The sequence below is a fragment of the Helianthus annuus genome, chromosome 9, assembly GCF_002127325.2.
Source record: "Helianthus annuus cultivar XRQ/B chromosome 9, HanXRQr2.0-SUNRISE, whole genome shotgun sequence".
In the NCBI taxonomy this organism is placed as follows: Eukaryota; Viridiplantae; Streptophyta; class Magnoliopsida; order Asterales; family Asteraceae; genus Helianthus; species Helianthus annuus.
Window position 1 is genome coordinate 172173795 of NC_035441.2, and position 20858 is coordinate 172194652.

Genomic DNA, 20858 nt, shown 5'->3' on the forward strand with positions numbered 1-20858 from the left:
AATTGGTCTCAAAACACTAAGCGGTCTCAAAACACTAAGCGCACGAACTCCCCGAAAATGGAGTGAAAATTTGATCTGACGCACGCTGAGGGTCCTGTCACAGAAATACTTTTAGAGTGTTCCTTAGTACCTTCTGTTTTTGAGTAAAAGATGAGGAGGGGGAGGGTGATGAACAAGTGAATTGTGTAAATAAAATAATTGAAGACTGTGGTTTTTACAAGAACTTGGGTGGCTCAGCTGTTTAAGACTCTCGCTTACATCCCAGAGGTCTTGAGTTTGAATCCTGTTGGTGATTTTTGCCATACTAGACCCCGCCTGAACCCGTCTGAACCATGCTGAACGCCATCACTAGTTTACAGATATAGTTTAACTAGGATCTTTAACTTACTAAGATCTGTTACCCTAAACTCTCTGGCTCCTACGGTGAGGAAGAAATCAGTTAACGGCGTAACACTTCTTTGACTGACTAAGATCGGTTTACATATAGTTTAACTAGGATCTAATAAAGAACTACTGTAAGGGTTCTTTGATTGAGAGCAACACTAGAAAACTTTATATGAATGAAAACTCAAACAGTACCTGAAAAGGACGTATATAATCATTTAATCAAACCGAGCATCATGTTTACATATTACAATTTACAAATCCCTTAAATAAATGAGATAAAATAAAATATGACGACCACACCAAAACACTAGTGATAACGTCCTGAAGAATTTTCATTGCATTTGAACCCAAATGCCAGGACTCGGGATCTCTTTGTGAACCACAAACATAAGATAGTTCCCTGCCGGAGCAATGTTACCAGAGGGTGGAGCCCTTACAACAACCTGGTATCTTGACCTCCCAATAATCTTGGAAGCAGCTCCACCATCGAGTACCAGCAACCTTTGGTTCATTGAAAAGGAATGTGTGTTGAATGAAGGTGCCACCATTGTTACAGAGACGGAGCTTAGATCCACAACGCCCGAAACAGTAAACACAACAACCAATTGTTTGCCATATCGGATTCTACTGTTTGTTACAGGCAAGATTATTTTCGGGCGTAATCCAGAAGAGTTTGAATCCAAGTAAGAAGGAGAGAACGTCTCCAAGCTAAGTTCAGTTGGGTAAAGGACGTTTGAAAATTCATATTTATCATGAGGATTACTTCCACCAACAAGAACACGTCCGTCTCGTAAAAGAACTGTTGTGGAATGGTAAACTCTAGGAATGGTGCTTGGATTTTGCACCTCAAATCGAGAGCCTACTTGGTTATCAGGTCGGTATGCTACTGGGCTTAGAACTGGGTTCCTCCCAAGTTCCCACCCGGCAACCCCTGCTGATGCTCCATTGATGATCAAAACATGGCCATTGGGTAGCAACAACATGTCACCCATGACGCGAGCCAGAGGCATGGTCTCCATGAACCATTGGGGGTTAGGGTCAGATATTTTGATCCGCCCGCAAGTGTCCAATGCCCCATCAAATATCCCCTTATTCGCATTAGCAAATGCTCCTTTTGGTGCACCTCCACAAACCAACACTTCAACCTCATTTACGGTTTCACCTTTTATCCGTAAAGGGAGTAGTACCGCGGATCCCGTGCTTGGGTAACTCCGTGGTTGACCACCGGGCATTGTTGGGTATGTCTTCAGAACAAGGTTCTTTGAGTAGTCAAACAAAATAGCACGATTGTTGGCAAAAATGAAGAGATTGCCATCAGGAAAGAGAAATACAAATGGATATAAGTTATTCTCAGCTTGAGGATCATTTGTTTCAACCAAAAAAGGCAAACTAGGAGTGCTCTCACTTGTAGACATTTTCGGATAGAACTCATAGTTAAACGCTTTACGGCCACCAATGATGATTTGCCTTCCATCAGGCAATAAATGATTGCTTGCGTACCATCTTGATTTACTCAAGCCATTTGGCTTCTCTTGCCAATCGCATGTATCACATGATTTGTAAGTTCGGACAACACGATAACCATCATCAAAACCACCGGTTTGGACTAAGCTTCCATCTCGCATTAAAGTTCCTGAGGAACACCACACGTTTGTGAGCACCATGAGTGGGCGGACGGAATTCAATGCAACATCGTACTCGACAGAATGCGCGGAGCAGTCAGTTGAGTTGGGACGGCATTTGCCTTCTGGAAGAGAGATATTTGATGTTCCAAAGTCAGTGCGGTCATACATGACCACACGATCGTTGGGAAGTAGTTGCATGTGCATGGCGGAGATGCCTATGCTTGGCAGGAGGATGGACCAAGATCCACCTGACCTGCGGCTGGACAGGGCTGGGCATGGAGGAAAATGAGAAAGAGAAAGAGGAGATGATGATAGGCCGGAATGTAAGTAGAAAGAGCCATTAGATTGATTTTGTGTGCTCTTCTTAGTGTTTGCTTTGGTTGTGGTGGTTTTGAATGTGGTGATGGTGGATTAAATAGTAGTGGACGAAGTGAGACACCGTTAATTTTAGAAATTGTGGTCTGAATTTAAAAATCCTTTAATTAGTCAACCTCAATATTATATAAATTCCATTCAATCATGTAACAACAATGAAATATCTTGTCTTAATATTTTAACAATAGAATAGAAAATTAGATGTGGATCCTTTATGTTATCTTGCTTCATTCTCATGTTCATCAATCTTATTAGTTCTCAAGTCTTAAAGTTTAGAATTTACTGTTATATCTATGAGGGATGTTGATCAATCTTATCAGTTCTCAAGGCTTAATGTTTGGGATTTATAGTTATATCTATGAGGACAGCTTGTTCTCGAAGTTTGATTATTACTTGGTGACTTGTATCCTTGAGAAACAATTTGGAGATTTAGCAACAAATTTTCTTGTCTTTATAGAACTTTAAATGTTTGTCAATTCTGTCCTTTCATGGATTTACTAACATTAACGGGATCTACAATTTGGATCCTCTAGATATCTAGAATAAACCCCAATCACTGAAAGAAAACACGTACATGCAGCATAATAATCACAAGAGTAGTTATGATGTCTGGTAGTGTTTGACATTCCATTAATCAACTGATTCTTTTATCCATTCTATTTTATATATTAATTAGTTTAAAACCCTCATTTGCTCTAGATGCAAAGAACTAACCCCTTGAAGAGGAAGTACATACCATATAATTAAACTTTTTGTTTGATAAATCGAGTCAATGATTAATTACTGTTGTAATAACTGGAACAAATCAAACATCTTAATAAAACTGTTGGGATCCACATATATTATTATACTAGGTTATAGACCCATGTATTACATGGGTTGAACAAATAAAATATTTTACATAAGTTAAAGATGATAAATCTCAAACAAAAATTACTTAAGTTAAATCACCCATAATCAAGAAAATGTCGGTTTTTTCTTTGAAATTAAAAAAAAATGCAATAATTTTGAAATAAATTTACACATATTAAAAAGCCAATATATAATGGATAACTATTGCTTAATCAAGAAAATGTCGGTTTTTTCTATGAAATTAAAAAAATGCAATAATTTTGAAATAAATTTACACATATTAAAAAGCCAATATATAATGGATAACTATTGGTAATTATCATTAAAAAAACATAAGGTAAACCATGTAATTTAAACACCTTGAATTATAAATAATTTGATATGGAACGCTAACATAAATAATATGTTAGTACTTCTATAAGTTAAACACTTAAACATCAGCTTGAGTATAGATTTCATTAACGGTTTTTACTTTAGTATAATGTTTTCTTTTCTTTTGTGTTTTTGTGACAAGAATATTTAAGTTTAAACATTTTTAAAATGATCATAAAATTTTTATACTCTGAAGTTTAACGACTTTATTTCTTTATTTTTTTCTTTTCATAATTATACAGAGTGTCATTACCGTAATGAACCAAACTCACATCGTTGGAAATTGATTTCCCACTTAATCGCACAGGGGATTAATAAAACTGGAACAAACAAATCAAACATCTTAATAAAACTGTTGGGATCCACATATATTATTATATACTAGAGAGAACCCTCTCGTCGTGGCTTAGTGGTCAATTTAACGAAAATAATAAAATTTAATAAGATTCAAAAATTAAAAGATATAATATGATGTGTCGGTTATCAGGTTAAACAGTGGCTACATTGAAGGGAAAGAGATGATTGGTTTTTAGGTTAGAATGATAGAAAATTAAATTTTAAACTTTCACTTTATGATTATTTTATGTCTTAGGGTCTGTTTGGTATGGGGTAATGGAATAGACGGGGGAATAGAATGATTGGAATGGATGCGGTAATGGAATTGATCATTAGCATTTCATGTCTTGTTTGGTTACCATGTGCAAATGGAATGAACAATTACCTTTTGTTGTTTGGTATGAGAAAAAAGACGAAGGAATAAAATTAGATGGCGGTGGTCAGTGATGAGCGATGATGGTGCGTGGTGCTAGGTGTCAGTTGTGGCGGCGGCGGTGATTGGCGGTGGTGGTGGTGGTGGATGACGGTGGAGGTAGGTGGCGGCGGTGGCGATGGTGGTGGTGATTGGAGGTCGCAATGGCAATGGTGGCGGCGATGATCGAAGGTGGCAGTGACGACGGTGGGTGGCGGGGACGGAGGTGGGTGGTGGCGGTAGGTGGTGGCAGCGGCAGTGGCGGGTGGCGGCGGAGGTGGGTGACGGCGGCGGATGATGATGGTGGTGGTGGTGGGTGGTGGTGGTAGTAACGTTGGTGGGTTGTGGTGTTGATAATGAAAGATGAAGAGGGAATGAAATGGAAAAAAAAACAAGGGAGACGGAATGAATGATTTTGAGGGAATGAAATGCATTTTGGAATGGACGATTCTATTCCATCGACCAACCAAACACTCTTTTTTTCATTCCCTCACAATGGTCCATTCCATTCCACCACTCATTCCTTTATACAAAACACTACCTTGGTATCCCGCGTTTTAATATCATCTTTATATCTCGTGGAAAGTACTTTTTTTATACCAAATAATAATAATAATAATAATAATAATAATAATAATAATAATAATAATAATAATAATAATAATTATATATATATATATTGTTGATAAACTATGATGAATAATAACTTTATTTTTATAATAATATATAGCTTTTTGTTATTGTTTTTATTTAATATATTATTGTTATTGTTTTTATTTAATATATTATAATAGTTTATTGTTATATTTACTTTTAATAACACATTTTTATTTTCTTCCTTTGTTTTAAATCATATATTTTCTTTACCATTTTTTAATAATTCTTTTTTTAGAACATATTGTTAATGAACTATGATGAATAGTAACTTTATTTTTATAATAATATATAGCTTTTTGTTATTGTTTTTATTTAATATATTATAATAGTTTATTGTTATATTTACTTTTAATAACATATTTTTATTTTCTTCCTTTGTTTAAAATCATATATTTTCTATACCATTTTTTAATAATTCTTTTTTTAAAACATATATTAATGTATCAATTAATTTGATATTTCTTTAATAATTTACGTTTATAACCTTTTTTCTAAAAACTTAAGTACGTGGTTGTTCTTCATTTTTTTATCTTTTTTTTTCTTCCTTTTTTTAAAATCATATATTTTCTTTACCTTTTTTTTAATAATTCTTTATTTTCTTTTTTTAGATCAAATATTAATTTATCAATTAATTTGATATTTTTTTAATAATTTATGTTTATAACTTTTTTCTAAAAAATTTAGTATGTAGTTGTGCTTATTTTTTATCTCGACATCCCGTTATAAGTTTTGTTAAAAACGAAGTTGTACTCAAAATAACGTATTTATTTGGTATTATAAAACAGTATGATGATAAGCTAAACCGTTTTAATGGTTTGACTTTCTAAACAACATGCTTTATTTCAAATTACGTTTGTTTTACCTTATCATTTGCTCGGTTTTTCGCCGCAACGCGCAAAGTCCAAAAAAAAAAACTAGTAATAATAATAATAGTTTTAATCAAGCAAATTGTTAGTTGTATTAATGCTTTGTGTTACATTTGTTTTAATATATAATGTGTATTTACAAATTTTCATCTAAAATACATTATACTTATACAATGTATACAAATATTCTTCGTTCTCATGTCTTATACCTTGTATGTAAACAAACCAATAATAGGGCCTTTTCTCATTCAGAAACTTAAGGATATCTCTCGTACGTTGAGTTGAAATTAATTTCTCGGGGGATTTTACTCTAAAAATCTTAAAATATACGCATCTCGTAGCTAGCTTAAAAAATATGAACTGTTTAAGGCGTTATATATAAAAAATGTGAACTGTTAAAGGTGTTGTGTATTTAAGAAGACCAACACAACTAAGAAATTTCCGTAAGGTCATATATTTGCAATCATTTTCTAAACAAAAAACCACGTACATGCATCTATATACATCTATACAGTACTCATCAAGATTATCCCCATTTATATTATCATCGATCATTTTGTGACAAAAAATTATCAAGAACACAAACTTTGTAATTGCCCTTTTTCGTTTGGAATAATATTTGGACCCGAAAAAAAAACACAAACTTATAACTTATTATTAATATATCTCATACAAATGTCATATCCGGTCATACATAATAATGTTTGCAACCCCATTTTCTTTTTAAAATTTTTAGTATTTGGGATGGTTTTGAGTTTTGATTTTACTATTATTGATTCATTAGTTTTTATTTTGAACTTACTTTTTGAGGATTTTAAACGTTAAGACGTTAACAAAAATTAGAGATTAGTATGCGACAGACTTGGATACAAGAAAGAAAAAGAAATGAAAAAGGAAACGAAGTATGCTAGGTACGTGGTTGTTCATAGACACAATGCAAGGAATGAGAAATATAATAAAAAAATGATAGTGTTTTTAACGATCGGAATTGATTAATTGGAGCTAGAACTACATCTAATCATTGGCGGGAGGAAGCAACCTAAATTTTAATGTTGTTCTATGGACCAAGTATTGTAGGTCCGGCTAGGAGGATCTAGTCGCCTAATCCTTGTGTACAAACCAACCCGGTTGTGCGGAATCCAACCGGAAAGGCAAACCGAGATAGAACACGCAAATACACGACACACAATATTCACCGATTAACACCTCTGTATTAATACGTATGAAAGGTTCAGTTACAAAGCAATGTTTACAAATGTATTTTGCAAACTCTCTCAAACTCTCGTGTGTGTGTGTGCTCTCAACTATGTGCTCTATCTGTTCTATGTGATATCAGACTATTTATAGCAACATACACCACGAAACAGACTCTTGGCGAAACAGGTCTTGGTGAAACAGCTCTTGGTGAAACACATTTGATGAAACACAATTGAGGTTGACGAAACAGACTTGTTTCGTCAACTATACATATGTTTCATCAATGTTGGGCTTGGGCCCAAAGGGTGTTTCGCCAAACAGTGTAAGCCCAATCATTGATTCCTTGTTTCATCGTCTTGCATTCAGCCCATGGACTAATGTTCATGTTCTTTTGATTGTTTGGCCTGTTCTTGCTTTTGATGTATATGACGGAGGAAAGTCGGGTCATCAACCAAGTCTCGTTGCGCGAGTCACGTCCACAAATAATGTATCAACAAACTCCCCCTTGGACACTACTCGCGAGATTCGCCTTTCATGTCTTTTATGTCGGAGGATCTTGAAAGTCTTCACGTCTTTGAAAGCAGAAAGTGTATCAACAAACTCCCCGTATCATGTAGGAAGTGTGTTGACAAACTCCCCCTTAACGTAAGTTCCCCCTTGAGTTATGCTCGTGAAAGACTTGATCTTCAGTGCTTGAGATCCTTGTGGTGTTGATGATGGTCAGCGGCAACTCGATCATCTTCATCTTTTGAGTGCCTTCACGTCGTGTCTTCATTCCAAAGCTTGCCATCGACCATGTTCTCCTTGCCTTTAGAATTTGCACATGCAAGAAATCTAAACGCGTAATGAGAACAACTGCTTGGAATATAGTTAGCATAAACAAATGACACACGTATGACCATGTTTCAATCAAACACCGTTCGACAGCTTGAAAGTTTAATAAATTTGTCAATTTCAGTTATCAACTTTCAAAAACTTGCAAATTTCGACCGTTTATGAAGATTTAGTCAATTCGGTTTTCGTTCAGGTTTTAGGTAACGAAGACTCGAGCTCCAACATCGTACGATCGAAAATAAAATAGAAATAAAATCTTTTTGGCTTTTATAAAGTTTATATTAAAACACACCTAAAATCTTTTTGGTATTTTTGAATATTTCGAAATGTAAAGACTGAAAGCAGTAAATAAATATTTACATACATTCTTTTTGCGAGTTTCGAGGGTAAGAGAATCATATCAGTGTACGGTCATGCCAAAACGCTCTTGTTGTTCAATTAGTTAATATTAAGATAAGCATCCTATAACAATTATCGGTATTGTTGTCCACATAAACTCAACTTATCAGATGTAATCATGGCGAGGGGATACGTTAAGGTATGATTTATACTTACCGACCGGTGTTCATCCACATCACAACACATTCCCGTATCAAGGTATGCACGAGGGTTCATCTTACCGGTGAGTATACCGATTATCATCTGTTTGACCGTATATGATGTGAGATTCTCACTTATTTTGATTTGAAAACAAGCCCTTTGTGATAGAATCACTTATTGATGAGGAACTTGATTTTCATATGCATGAGGGCACAGGAGCAAGTCCGTAAACAGGTCAGTACTTTCGTACAGCAGAGAGACGAACTTGACTCCCGGATAAATGTGATATTTTATCACTTATTTGTTTGGACATGTGATTGTTAATCACTTATTGAGGTCGAATGCAATATGTACACGTATGTATAGTATCATGGAAGATCTAGACTTGCGTCCTCGTTATTTTTCGGTAAAAGATACAACCATGATACCCAGATGATAAGCAGCATAAAGACCGAATATCTCAGAACCTCGGCAATCTATCAAACGAAATTTCGGTACTAAGACCATATGCCAATGAATGGTTCCCACCTGGTCTTCAGTCGATTTAAGATTTATATCACCCTGCACACTTTAAAACTGATTGTGAGCCTACCGATACATCTTATATAGAGCTACTTATCGTTTTTCATTTAAGGTTTAAAGAGGTTTGGATAGACCACTGATGTACTATCATTTTCTCTTTTTCTCGCCAGGAAACTCATTTTTGATTTTCTATTGTTTTTTGTGTTTTTCAAATTTTTCGATGTTTTTGGATTTTCAAATTTTGATTTACTCCCCCTTAAAATCAATAAACTAAGACAAATTTAAAACACAAAGATATTTACAAAAATGATTTTCCGATGTTGGTTTTACTCTTGCTTGACCTTAATGCCGTTTACCAATAATAAAAAGTCAAATCTTGATTTGTCAAATGCTTTGGTAAAAAGGTCGGCACGTTGGTCATCAGTGTGGACCTTAACAACATTGATGAGTTTCATATTGAAACGATCACGTGTGAGGTGATATTAAAGTTCAACATGTCAGGTCAAAGAGTGCTGTATGAGATGACAATAATTCATAAAGCAGCTTAAAAATCAACAAGTATAGGAGAGATTAGAAATTTAAAAACCGTATCCTGCAACTGCTTCATGCATTGCAAGGAATCTGAGCACTCTCCCAAACTGGATATCCACCCGGTGTGGACTTCAAAGTCGATTTTGTAGCTACTGAAAAATCTCTTCACAGCAACACGATCAAAAACCTCCGGGTCCGGCTGGTCTTACACATTGCACCAGCGAAGGCCTTTGTCTTTCTCTTTGAGAAGTAGTGTGCGGTTGTTCAATCCATGCCAAGGCATCCGCACATATTTCATTGGAAGCTTTCCAGAGGACCCGATCAAAAACCATAACAACCAAATTTTGGCACATTTTTCATCTGGTCGAATTTTGCAACTTCATTCAACCACATTCTTTCACCAACATATTCTTCTTCTTTTTCTTTTTCTTTCCTCTCTCTCTCCATCAATGGCAACAACATTTTCCTAGATATAACAATATTTCGGAGCCTTATGTCGCCAATCTTGTGCATGGACGCTCCACTATCAACAATCCTAAGACTATCAATAGTTCCTCCTGGAACATCCTGCACACTCATTCAGAGATTAGTTGGAGAGGGGGACCCAAACCATTGTGGTCTTGGGTCTTCCATTTTCATCAACAACAATAACTTCTTTTCTTTGATGATTTGTGAATTGTGATGGTCCCCCTGATTCAGTAACCGTTTTTGGTTTCCAGGTCTGTTTTGTTTTACCGGTGTTGTTCTTTAAAATTTTAACTTCATGGTTGTCAGAAGTTTTTGAATTGTCTGGTTTTACAGAAACAGATGTTTTGTTAACCACATCGGTTTTAATCGCCTTTTCAATTTTCTTGACCTGTTGGCGTTTGTGTTTCTTTTCCCTTTCTTTTACAAGACGGGGATCTTGTTTTACAGAAACAGATCGCTTACGGTCAGTTTGGTCACGGGGAACATCAACTTTTCCTTTTTGTTTATGAAGGTATGGACAATTTCGAATTACATGTCCAAATGTTCCACACTCAAAACATGATCTTCGTTCAACAAACCCCGAAGTATCATGTGATCGTCTTGCTGATGATGATGAACTTTGTGATCCCGAGGTACTAGGTTTCGAACTGTTTGATTCATTTCTTTTCAACACAGTTGCTTGTTTAACAAAATCTAAGTTAGATTTGTTCTCAAAGGTTTCGATTTTGTCCGTTCCGTTAGATTTCACAAAGTTCACATCCTTGTTCTTTTTCTGATTCGGCTTCTTTTGAGCTTGAGCCGGTGATTTTCCTTTGGGTTTGGTATGATTTTGCTGTTTTTGCACTGTTGGTAATTTCTGATTGCCAAATTGTTTTCGAACTTCAGCCTTTGGAATAGGAGGACATTGTGTTACTGTAACACGTGATCTTGTCTTTCCCAAAAACTTACTTGTTGAATTTTCAAAGACTTTACTTATTAAAGATTGATTAACATTCTTAATAGGAAAATCTTTGTCTGAATAAATCTTATCATCACCAACAAGAGTGTACAGCAAGTTCACACTCTCCGACTCTTTTTCAGACAAGGACTCGATTGCAACAGTCTTAGCGGGTTTTTGCAGGAGGATCACATACAAATGTAATTCTCAAGAGGTATGTCCTCATCTTTGATTACCGCATCAGACTTTGCTGGGATAGCATTATCAGATTCATCATCAGAAGAATCAGCATCCTCAATAATGACTTGAGGATCCTGATTCAGTTCAGCAGAAGACACACATGTATCTGCTGACACATCTGAATCGGATGATACTTCTTTCTTGTATCCGAGTCCTGTTGCAAATTCTTTAACATCTAGAGGAACAGATGGTTCAAAGAAAGTTCTGTCTTCCTCGTCAGGCATTGCATCATAATTGTGTCTCACAGGTGGTGTTCATTTCTTGTAACCTATGCATGTGACATCCCGTTTTTCTTTCTGAACGTCAATGATGTGATCCAACACATAGCTAGAGCTCAAATAACTGTCTAGCTTAAGTTGGATTGCCTCACTTTCGGTTCTCACACAAGCCATCTCTTTTTGCATTATCTCGAGGCGAGTTATATACAAATTAATATCAGTTTGTTTTCTGGAAACCATTTTTGTTAACTCGGTTTTATCTTTCTTTAATTTCTCAATTACCGATTTAAACTCTTTCTCATGGTTTTCATAAAACATGTTGGCTTCAGTGCACTTTGAAAGATCCACGGTCAACTTCTGGTTGTGGATAAATGTCACACCATATTTCTCTTGCAAAGTCTCGTGTTTGCTTTGCAACTCACACCACTTATCATTCAATGTAACATGTTTGTCTTGCAAGTCAAACAAACTAGCTTGTAAAGCATCATGTTTGCCTTGCAACTCAGACATGTTTGCCTCTAAATCAGCACATTTAGCACTCAAATTATCACAATTATCACAGATAACAGCAGTGGGTTCATCGACACATACCTGACTTGATGAACTGTCGACATTAGCCATAAAAGCTGAATGGAGAGAAGACGAAGAATAAGCAGCTTGATCCACCAAAATAGATCTTCTATCAGTTCCTGCTGCAGCTTCATCCAAAAGCTCATCGATATCTGCATCAACTGACGCACTAGATGTCTCACCCACATTATCATCGCCTGAACTCGAGGATTCTTCATCAGAACTTCTGCTGTAACCAGAAGAGTCTTCATCCTCAGAAGATTCACCACCATTGGCGGAAGATTCTCCACCACTGGTGTGAGTTAAATCCTTAACAACTTCAGCAAAACATGGTGTTCCATCTGGAGCATCACCACTTAGCTGGATTGGCCAGTCACAACCTTCATCTACTTGAACCACAAGTTCCTGGTTGGCATTTGATGGTCCTGCTTGACTCTGGTTGTTGACAGGTATCAATGTACGCTCATTGTTCCTGTTCTGGTTCTGCTGGTTGCCTTGATTTCTGAAGGGATTCTGGTTCGCATGCTGTGCCGACCTTGTACATTCCCTTTTGAAGTGACCCCGTTCACCACAGTTGAAGCACTTCACTGCTTGTTTATCAAACCCATACTTGGTGTCTTTCTTGCTTTCCAAGCTGGTTCTGCCCATTCTCTCCATGAAATCCTTTGCCCTCCTCACAGCACTAGCAAAGGCCCACTTGATGTCCATCATCTCCATCTCTTCCTTGTCAATCTGCTGATAGTCTTCCTGTGTCAGATTAATGTTCCCAATCTGACCTTCCACTAACCCACAGTACGCGCTCACTAAGGTGTTAAGCAGCTCCATGTGTTCCTTTGCTACTTCCACACCGACCTTTGAAAAGCTTGAAGTGTCGAGCCGTACTGTATTTGGCTTAGATTGCTGACCAGCAGATGATGTACTTCCATAACATGCCTGTTGTTGAGCAGGAAGTGGATTCCCATACAAGTCTGTGGTGGGAGCTGGCTTAACATGAACTTGTATCTGATTGCCATACAAGTCGGTGCTTGTGACAAACGCCGTTTGAAGTGGAGCATGTGAACCGGGTCTTGCAGACGAAGAACTGGAAGTTCCATAATACATCTCAGGATTGCATGGCACAATGGATTTTGCAGAAGAAGTACTCGAAGTTCCATAATACATTTCAGGATTGTGTGGCACAATAGGTCTTGCAGAAGAAGTACTGGAAGTTCCATAATACATTTCAGGATTTTGTGGCACTGGAACTCTTTTTGCTTTTAAGGTTTCCTCCTGATCCTTGTTCTCTAAAAGCTGCACGAAGTCGTTGATGTTTGTAGTAGCCAAAACCCCGTTATACTTCAAAATCTCCAAGAAACTATTCCATTGGGGAGGCAACGCATCAGCAAACTTCTTCACCACCTCTGCTGGAGTTGTTACTACCCCAAAATTACCCAACTCAGTAAGAAAATGATTAAACCGACTTGTCATGTCTCCCAAAGATTCTTTATCCATACACGTGAAGCCATCGAATTCTTTCTTTAGTAGATCGTGTCGCAATTGATGTGTTGCTTCATTCCCTACCCCTCTGGTCTTCAACGCGTCCCATAATTTCTTCGTTGTCTTGAAACTGACAAACTGATGGTAGATATCTTTGCTTAACACCTGAGTAAGAATGGCGTATGCTTTCTTTTCCAGATCATACGTCTTCTTTTGATCTTCTGGAAGATCGGCAAACGTAGCGGCAGATGAAGCGGCAACCTCTATCGCTTGATCGAAATATGTGGTGAAACGTAACCACAATTCTGTATTTTGCCCAAGCACGTATGTGTTGAACCTCTCTGCCCATCCTGGATATTCATTTAAGTGCATCAACTTTGGAGGTCGATTCAAACTTCCGGTTTCACTCTCGCTCAATAAGATACTTTGAATGCTAGGAGTTTGATTTGATACGAATGCCCATTGACCGGTTGATATGGCATTGGCTTGTGAAGATGTCGATACGGGAGATTCGGCCCATGAGGGAGATAAACTAGTATTTCTATACTTTCCCCCATCCGGAGCTGGAGTACCCCACCATGAGGGAGATGAACTTGTATTTCTATACTTTTCCCCATCCGGAGCCGGAGTACCCCACCAACTTGGATTCATGTTTGATATGAAAAACGAATACCTGAAAATCACACTCAAATCAAACCGTTAAATCACAAATGCAAGCCTTCTGTTTAAAGATTCCAAGTGTTTTGACGAAACAAGTTTCTACGAAAACAGACTTAGACTATGGTATTTTTACGAAACTGATTTTAAACACTTGTGATGACGAAACAGGGCCCAACTTATAATGACGAACAGAAAAATCCTTTATGGGCTTGGCGAAACAAATTAATTATTTTCTCTTGGGCTTTACGATTGAGAGTCAACGAAACAAATTTTAAGAACTTGGTCGTTGACGAAAATGGAATGGTTATGTGGGCCTTTTGATTTTTACTAAACAAAACAAAGTCCTTTGGGCTTTAATAATTCACGAAACAAGGCCCGAACTAAAGTAATTCACTTTTGAATCAAGAATCCCACTTGACGAAACTGAATATATAATTTTTTAATTTGACGAAACGTATTATATGGGCCTTATATTTGAAGAAACAAGCCCACTAAGGAATCGGCGAAACAGAATTCTCTGTTTGGTCTACACAATTGACGAAACAGGGGAATTATTTTCTTTTGGGCCTACACCTTGACGAAACAGGGCCCAAATTGTTTAAGCCCCAAATTGTTGACGAAACCCACCTTATGTTTCGTCAAACATGTTTTGACGAAATGAATTTGTGTTTCGTTGAATGTTTGTTTCGCCGAGAAAGTTGTCAGTGGTTGGTAAACTTTTCAACCCTTATCCTGTTCTGACACAGCAGACACTCCTTTCGGCCTCAGGACATGCCTGTTTCACCAAACAGGTAAGGCTTTGATTATTTTAATCTGTTAACAATTCTCAATGCACAAACCACTTTCCAAACAATTTTTCAAGGATCAAAAAGTGTAACTTTTGAAGAACACTATGAAGATTGCAAGAACACTATGAATTTTCGGTGAAACGAAACTTTCTGAACACGCGATTTTTGCTAAAATGTTTAATAAAAACCAACAACTAACATGAGTACATGATAAACAACAAGGTTTTTAACAAAACACCAAGCAAAAACACAAGATATTTGAAGATTTGACCAGATTTTTCAAGAAAAATAAAAACTTCAAACACCCGAAACACACCCGAAAAACACTCGGTTTTAACAAGGAGAAGAGCCAAGGCTCTGATACCACTTGTAGGTCCGGCTAGGAGGATCTAGTCGCCTAATCCTTGTGTACAAACCAACCCGGTTGTGCGGAATCCAACCGGAAAGGCAAACCGAGATAGAACACGCAAATACGCGACACACAATATTCACCGATTAACACCTCTGTATTAATACGTATGAAAGGTTCAGTTACAAAGCAATGTTTACAAATGTATTTTGCAAACTCTCTCAAACTCTCGTGTGTGTGTGTGTGCTCTCAACTATGTGCTCTATCTGTTCTATGTGATATCAGACTATTTTTAGCAACATACACCACGAAACAGACTCTTGGCGAAACAGGTCTTGGTGAAACAAATCTTGGTGAAACACACTTGATGAAACACATTTGATGAAACACAATTGAGGTTGACGAAACAAACCTGTTTCGTCAACTATACATATGTTTCATCAATGTTGGGCTTGGGCCCAAAGGGTGTTTCGCCAAACAGTGTAAGCCCAATCATTGATTCCTTGTTTCATCGTCTTGCATTCAGCCCATGGACTAATGTTCATGTTCTTTTGATTGTTTGGCCTGTTCTTGCTTTTGATGTATATGACGGAGGAAAGTCGGGTCATCAACCAAGTCTCGTTGCGCGAGTCACGTCCACAAATAATGTATCAACAAGTATACGTATAGATTTCTTTTTCTATTAAATTATTACAAGCAAACAGTTAGAATAAAAAAAAAGGAAGCAACCTATTCCGAATGTCAAACACCACCAAATTACCAGCAACTACCTAATAAGGCTTGAGGGTGTGGGATGAAACCCTTAGGGGCTTTATCAGGACACGTCAGTGTCACCTAGGATCCACGTCAGCCAGGGGGCTTTATAACGTCCTCCTTTAACTTGTAGGGTGTTGGATAAAGCCTCATATTAAACAAAGAGAAAAATGCTCGGATAGTCCCTGTGGTTTCGCCTATTTTCACCTTTAGGCCCTAACTTTCTAAAATTACTTGAATAGTCCCCAACTTTTTGTTTTTTGTTCCCGGATAGTCCCTGGGTCTAACTTCAGTTTATTTTTTCTGTTAAAAGGGTGTGAAATGACAAAAATACCCTTTCCTTAAAAAGGCCAAACCACAGGGACTATCCGGGCATCTTCTTTATTTTTATTTATAAAACCCCACCACCACACTTCATCTTCAACCTCCTCCACCCTCCACCATCACCACCCTCAGTTAAGAGAGATGATGCAGAATCCAGAAGTACTTCGTCAGTTAACTTCACCTCAGATGATGCACGTATATATATAACCTTTTGTGTGAGCGGGTGACATTTTACATGGTATAGTTCGATTGATGAAAACTCCGAGTTGACCATGACCTTTACCTAACTATTTGCAATTCATTTCTACAGCAAATGATGTCTTTACAGCAGCTTCTACCTCAGCTTAACCAACAGCAATCTGCTTTGTAAGTGGAAATCATTTTATTGCGTATTTAACTACCTTGTGAAAATGCAGTTTAGAGATACGAATGATTTAAATATTCGACCTTTAATTGTTTCTGTCTTTTCTGTTTCAGGGACCCTGCCCAGACATGGCTTCTACACCTTGTAATCAGAGATTGCCTATCTCGAATCGGGCCGACTATCCCTTTGTTCGTGTTTTAATCTAATTGAAGTTTTTAGTTCCTAAGAATCGTATATTTTATTAATATATGATTTGCAGACAACATTAAATAGATGAACTATGCAGTTAAAATAGTTGTCAAGAAGTTTAAGAGACTTTAAGGGGAAATAATATAGTTTTAAAATATATGATTTGCATAAACAGGCTCTGTTTCTGATTTTTGATTATTAAGGAATTAGATAATCAATATCAGATAATCAGTTGATATCTGATCGGTTCCATACCCTCTTATAACCTAATTTGGTATTCTCTTGCTCTCATTTAACAAAAAAGTTTTTTATTTTTCCCCATGAAAAATGTATCTTTTTGGTTATCTTGTCTATTAAATTCTTCTTGAATAATCAAAATTTGTCACATCTGATTATAACTTTAAATAGTGGATAAAAAAGCCAATTACAATTTGATTAGTCGATTCATATTAATGAATATAAAAGCCCTATTGGTCTCCACCAATTGAATCATGTACATATGATTTGAAGCAGCTCTGCAAAATGAACAGAAACAAGGGTTTATAATGGTTGGATGGGTTTTTTACTTTTTTTCAGAGAACAGGGTGACTGTGGCGGTGATGGTGGAGGGTGATGGTGGGTGGAGGTTGAAGATGAAGTGTGGTGGTGGGGTTTTATAAATAAAAATGAAGAAGATGCCCGGATAGTCCCTGCGGTTTGGCCTTTTTAAGGAAAGGGTATTTTTGTCATTTCACACCCTCTTAACAGAGAAAACAAACTGAAGTTAGACCCAGGGACTATCCGGGAACAAAAAATGAAAAGTTGGGGACTATTCAAGTAATTTTAGAAAGTTGGGGACTATAGGTGAAAAAAGGTAAAACCACAGGGACTATCCGGGCATTTTTCTCTTAAACAAAATTAAAAAAAGATTTGATTGGATGAAATCAGGTGGGCCCCACTCGATCATGCAAATGGAGCTCGTTTCCATGGTGAAGCCGGGCCTATAGCGCCCCGTCGTAATCCATTTGGGGTGTGTGTGGGGGGGGTGGCGCCATCAAGCGCTATCGCGACTGAGTTGGCAGGGGTGGCGGCCTAAGGATGATCAATCTTGATTCCTTTATAAAAGGGCATGCATGAGGTTATATATATATATATATATACACACACACACACACATAGGGGACCGCTAAAATGAAAACCACCTCCAGTTGTAAGAACCGTGAGAACTATACCATACGGGGCGAGGTGGACATTTTTTTTCATAAACGTAGATGCGTTTATTATAAACACATTTGTAAAAAAATTCAAAAAAAAATGTCGTGTGTGTAGTTTTGAGCACCACAAGTTTGTGTTTTACGGGTACCGTAAAATTTACGGTACCCGTAAAACACAAACTTGTGGTGCTCAAAACTACACACACGACGTTTTTTTTTTGAATTTTTTTACAAATGTGTTTATAATACACGCATCTACGTTTATGAAAAAAAATTTGGTCCACCTCGCCCCGGATCAAAAAGGGTGGTTCCTAACGGATCTTTGTCCTATATATATATATATATATATATACGGGAAAGTTTAAATGAGAACACTCATCTTTTGTGAGAACTATGAGAACAAATCTCATCCACTCATTTATCTTCGTTTATGTTTTAATAAAAAGGTTAAATGAGTAATTCTACCAATCTCCTATTATTTCAACAGGGAACATTGAACATCAAACATCGTATTGATTCCTTTTTCTTAGAATTAGAATTCTACGATTGTTTCTAATTCAGCTTCATCGATTCCTTCTGTGATTTCGTCCATTAAATATTCAGGTATCTTCAATCGATTTTTTATTCAACCATTCGATTTTGCAAATTTTTCAATCCCTATGTATGTTTGAATTCTTCAATCGTTTTATATACTTTGATCTGCTTGTTGATTCCTTTAATGGTGGTATAGTGTGTGTTCTGAACATATGATATGTATCATATATTCATATGGAGATTCATATAATGATTCAGCGATTTAACCTAAAACATACGTTAGGGATTAACCTAAAACAAATGATGATGATGATGATGATGATGTATTTCAGAAATTGGGTTTTGTGTTTCATGGATTTGTGGGTAATGGTTTGATGATGATGTGTTCTTTGTTTGGTAAAATGGGTGATGCACGCTATGTGTTCGATGAAATGCCTAGGCATTATGGTGGACGTTTTTGATTTATGGTATGCTAAAATTGGGGATGTTGAGGTGCAAGATTGGTTTTTGACGAAGCACCTTGAGGAGTTTGGGGTGCTATGATTTCTAGGTATCAATTGGCTTGTTCAATTACTACTTATTTGTCTTTTTTGGTACAATTTGATGATTTGATCATGTCTTGGGTAGTTAATCTATTTTTGCTTATGTGTGTAGTCTAACAATAAAGTTTAAGGAACAATTCAACATTAGAGTTTGAGTATGTTAGCCATAGTGACCTGTTAATGCCCACAAGCCAAAACAGTTAGCTATCATTCAACATATTATTTGATATTTTCCATCCATTAACTAAGAGGGTCAAAAACCAGCAACAACTTTGAGATATCAACGGTGTTCCCATTGTATACATCACTAACACCAGGAAACTGTTCACTATCTTTTATTTCTATTTTACATGTGTTAAGTTGTACTACACATGTTTAAGTGCTTGTTTTACACATGTGCGAGTTGCTTACTGCCACTTATTTGTTTCTGGATTACACATTTTCAACTTGATTACACATGTGTAAAAAAGGATTTGATTGGATGAAATCAGGTGGGTCCCACTCGATCATGCAAATGGAGCTCGCTACCATGGTGAAGCCGGGCCTATAGCGCCCCGTCGTAATCCGCTCGGTGTGGGGGGGGGGGGGGGTGGCGCTATCGCGGTTGAGTTGGCAGGGGTGGCGCCCCCACACCCTCCGGCCTAAGGATGATCAATCTTGATTCCTTTTTATAAATGGCATGCATTAGGTTATATATATATATATATAGTTAACTTTCGTTTCGCTCCCTGTGGTTTGGTCATTTTAACAGTTTTGCCCCAATAGTTTAAAAATAGCCATTTTCCTCCCTGATCTTTCGAGTTTGTCGTCAGTTTGCTCCTTGTCTCTAACTCAGTTAAAAAGTTCAATTAAAAGTAGGGGTATTTCGTTAGTTTACTCTCTGTCTCTAACTCAATTAAAACGTTTAGTTAAAAGTCGCGATAGTCGTGGTCAGCATGTGGTAGTTGCGGGTGGTGGTTGATGGTTGTGGATGGTGGTGGTCGGTAGAAAGAGTGGTTGGAAAGATGGGGATCAGAAAATAATTACTTATATACATGTAAATAAACAACTTATAGGTTTATTTTGATGAAAATACTTACATGTCTTTGCTTTTTATCTATAAAATTACCAAAATACCCTTCTAATTAATGGATTTTTTGGATGGAGTTAGAGGCGGGGAGCAAAATAACGATAAGTTAGAAAAATCAGGGAGGAAAATGGCTATTTTTAAACTATTGGGGCAAAACCCTTAAAATTATTGATATCATAGGATGTTCATATCAATAATGACATCAGGTACATTCTTTAACAGACCTGTGTAGCTAGTCACGTGGTAATGTAAAAAGCAGACCTGTGTAGCTACTTCAACCTGTGAAGCTGAGTACATTGCTGCCTCAAGGTGTTGCTCCCAAGTTCTGTGGATTCAACAGCAAATGCGCGACTACGGTTTTGAATTCCTAACTACTCCTATTTATGTTGATAATTCAGCTGCTTTACAGATCACTCATAATCCTGTACAGCACTCAAAGACAAAACACATCGAGATAAAGTATCATTTCATACGAGACTGTTATGAAAAAAAACTTATCGATGTTGTGAAAATCCACACCGATGACCAACGTGCCGACCTTTTTACCAAAGCTTTTGACAAATCAAGATTTAACTATTTACTAATGGTAAACGGCATTAAGGTCAAGCCAGAGTAAAACCAACATCGAAAAATCATTTTTGTAAATATTTATTTGTGTTTTCTAATTTTTCGTACTTT

At 36.9% G+C, this 20858-nt stretch overlaps 1 protein-coding gene and 1 long non-coding RNA gene across 2 annotated transcripts; one reads left to right on the top strand and one right to left on the bottom strand.

The window, feature by feature from the left end:
• Positions 1 to 576: 576 nt before the first annotated feature.
• Positions 577 to 2376, bottom strand: LOC110879564 (aldehyde oxidase GLOX1). The gene has a single exon (XM_022128037.2). The coding sequence runs from the start codon at positions 2214 to 2216 to the stop codon at positions 720 to 722; it is 1497 nt and encodes a 498-aa protein (XP_021983729.1). The 5' UTR covers positions 2217 to 2376; the 3' UTR covers positions 577 to 719.
• Positions 2377 to 16405: 14029 nt separating this feature from the next.
• On the top strand, positions 16406 to 16785 carry LOC110874943. Its single transcript, XR_002556372.2, has 3 exons — positions 16406 to 16484; positions 16600 to 16655; positions 16767 to 16785. It is a non-coding gene; the product is annotated as an uncharacterized LOC110874943 (long non-coding RNA).
• Positions 16786 to 20858: the final 4073 nt, after the last annotated feature.

Excerpts from the sequence above, each read along its gene's own strand:
- LOC110879564 (XM_022128037.2), bottom strand. The coding sequence starts at position 2,216 with ATGCACATGCAACTACTTCCCAACGATCGTGTGGTCATGTATGACCGC.